The 3053-nt window shown below is 32.1% G+C and overlaps 1 protein-coding gene across 1 annotated transcript; it reads right to left on the reverse strand.

The window, feature by feature from the left end:
• Window positions 1–402: 402 nt before the first annotated feature.
• Window positions 403–2637, reverse strand: LOC111616524. Its single transcript, XM_023357930.1, has one exon. It carries the CDS (start codon window positions 2048–2050, stop codon window positions 479–481), a length of 1572 nt encoding a protein of 523 aa, XP_023213698.1. The 5' UTR covers window positions 2051–2637; the 3' UTR covers window positions 403–478.
• Between the last annotated feature and the right edge of the window lie 416 nt (window positions 2638–3053).

The raw sequence follows: 3053 nt of genomic DNA on the forward strand, positions 1-3053 counted from the left end.
CAGAAATTTTCTTACAACATGGTACTTTTACAACGCGGTTTACTGTATTTAGAAACGAATTATCTTCAAATAACAGAAAAATCGTAACAGATCACATGATACAAACCGCAGTTTAACATACAGAGCTAAAAGTTAGTTAGTTCGTTCGTTAGAGTTTATTGGCGCAGAGGCCACACAGGCCAAGCTGAACCATGGCAAATGGTATAAATAAATAAATAAATAAATATATATATATATATAATGTAAGATGTTTAATATGAATAAATAAATAAACCAATAAATAACAAAATCAATAACAAAACAATATATAACAATACACATGTAAATAATAACAAAATATATACATAAATAAATTAACAAATAATTAAATATGTTTATAAATATTATTCACTTTCAAAAAGTTCAATAATTTGTCAAGATTTGGCCTCTGGCCCAAAATCTCTCTCAAACTTGCATTTCCAAAATGCTGTCTATGACTTTAATCAAAAGTTGTGCAGTTGCAAAGAACGTGTTTTACACTTAGAAAGCAGTTGCAATACTCACATACTGGCTGGTCTTCACCCTTCAAAAAGTATTGATGAGTCAACCGAGTATGCCCAATTCTCAAACGACTAAGAATTACTTCAGATCTCCTGTCATACTGTTTATTATGTGTCCAATTTTCTATATTTGGCTTGATCTCATGTAGTTTATTGTGAACTTGTGCATTCCACACGTTTTCCCATCTCTCTGCTAGTCGTTTTTTAACTACTAGCTTCAAATCGCCTCCTTCAATATGCATTGTATGCTGTAAAGAAGTAGTTGACTTTGCAGCTGAGTCGGCTTCTTCATTCCCTTTTATACCTACATGGCCTGGGACCCAACAAAATTTTACAAAGAAATTACTCGCAGTAAGATGGCATAAGAGCTTACGAATTTTAATCACTATAGAGTGACAACTAAATTCACATGAGCTCAAATCCTGAAGTGCACTAACTAAATCAATGTAAATAACACAGGAACGATGACCTTTCCTATTTATATACTTTAAAGCTAAATAAATAGCATGCAACTCTGCAAAAAAGATAAAAGAATTCAATGCAATTTGTTCTGCAACGATTTCATCCTGGCAGACGAAAACTAAGCCAACGTAATCATCAGATTTAGATCCATCTGTATAAATAGGAATTAAATTTCTGTCACGATGTTGAATTTCTACAAAGTGCTGTCTGTAGACATAGTCTGGGGTGGATTCCTTAGGAAATTGCTTTAAGCTAAGGTCAACACTTATCAAAGGAGTTGACCAAGGTGATATACTACAGACCTCTAGCTGGGAAATGTTGCCTGTGTTTAGATCAATTGTGCTGGTCACATTCTCCATTCTTACGGCAAATGATGAGACACTGCTTGGGCGAGCTTCAAATAACCTTTTCAGCTGAGTATCTGATACTATACAATCAACTGAAGGTTTAGTGTGAGATTTCTGTTTTATATAGTAAAATAGAGACAACTGTTTTCTCCTGAGAGATAGTGGAGGCTCATAAGCATCCACATACAAGCTTTGTACAGGAGAAGTTCGAAAAGCACCAGTACACAAACGTAGTGCTTGATAATAAATTGGATCCAGCATCCAAAGAGTAGATTCTCGCACAGGGGCATAAACAATGCAACCGTAATCCAGCTTAGAGCGGACAAGGGCCCTATAAATCCTAAGCATAGAAACTTTGTCTGCTCCCCAGGATGAGCAGCATAGTACCTTTAAAAAATTTAGAGATTTTAAAACGTTAATTGCCACGATAAAATCAGAAAAATTTTTCACATAAGCCATGGTAACTTTATTAGATAATTTAGTTAAAAATGTATCAAGGAAACTTAATGTATCACAGAAAAAAATTTTTTTTGCCAAAATTCCCAGAAAAACACTACTTTTTATGTCACACATATATGACTGACATGGCCCTATATTAAAACTTTTTTTCTCGACAAGCCGTGTCAGTCTTATATGTCTAACACATCCAAACAAGATACAACAAGTATTAACCTGTTGTTTTGAACACAGCGTTGAACGCATTGTGTAGGAATCAGTGGTACGTGTAGCATTTACCGAATAACACCTTGTTACTGTGACTATTTCTTTATAAAGAACATAAAATAAATAATATTTATAATAATTTGTAAATATCTACAAATAATGACAAAACGAAAGATTCTAAGTGAAAGTGAATTAAAAAACATTGCTGAAAATATAAACACATCTGATGAAAAGCACGAAGACTATAGTTCAGATGATTCAATAAATGATCCAAATTATAGTCCTTCCTTGAATGCAGATGAAGAAAATCTGCAACAATTTCTTCAAGATTTACAGTCAGAAGAAACTACAGAAAATATTGAAAATGACAAAATACTCGAGTGTGAATGTTATGAGGTTAGTGATGTTCAATGGAATGCTTATGAAGGTAGACATATATGTTTTGATTTCATAGGAAAATCTGGTTTACAATTAGATTTGCCAAAAAATATTTCTGCTAATGATACATTTATGTTATTTTTTGATGAAGAGGTTATAAATCTCATTGTTACTGAAACTAATATATATGCTAAAAATAATGTATACTGCTGAAAAAAAAAAATAAGAAGAATGTGCACTGGATGTTACGCTCAAATAAAAGAAGCAGAAGGTCACGATGCAGCAAGAAAAAAGTTTCAATGTACTGCTCAGACTGCGAACAACAGCCTTTCTTTTGCATAGAATGTTTTGGACAACATGAAAAATGAATGTAATTAATTATATCAAAATAAAAATTATTAAAATGTATTTTTTCAACTGAAACAATATACCATTATATAACTATGTTTATTNTTATATCAAAATAAAAATTATTAAAATGTATTTTTTCAACTGAAACAATATACCATTATATAACTATGTTTATTTTATTTTATTGTTTGTAGTAAGCCAAGAAATTTTCAAGTTTTGTTCCTGATAGGCCAAGCTTTCGAAACATAATGCAAATGTATCGTTTGCGTCGGATATCTGTGATTGACGTGGCCTTCTACCAAATCGCGTACAT

Source organism: Centruroides sculpturatus, unplaced genomic scaffold, assembly GCF_000671375.1.
Source record: "Centruroides sculpturatus isolate CEXI.00-Female unplaced genomic scaffold, Cexi_2.0 scaffold3503, whole genome shotgun sequence".
In the NCBI taxonomy this organism is placed as follows: Eukaryota; Metazoa; Arthropoda; class Arachnida; order Scorpiones; family Buthidae; genus Centruroides; species Centruroides sculpturatus.

Bases quoted from the DNA above. Each gene is read 5' to 3' on its own strand.
- LOC111616524 (XM_023357930.1), bottom strand. From the start codon at position 2,050: ATGCGTTCAACGCTGTGTTCAAAACAACAGGTTAATACTTGTTGTATC.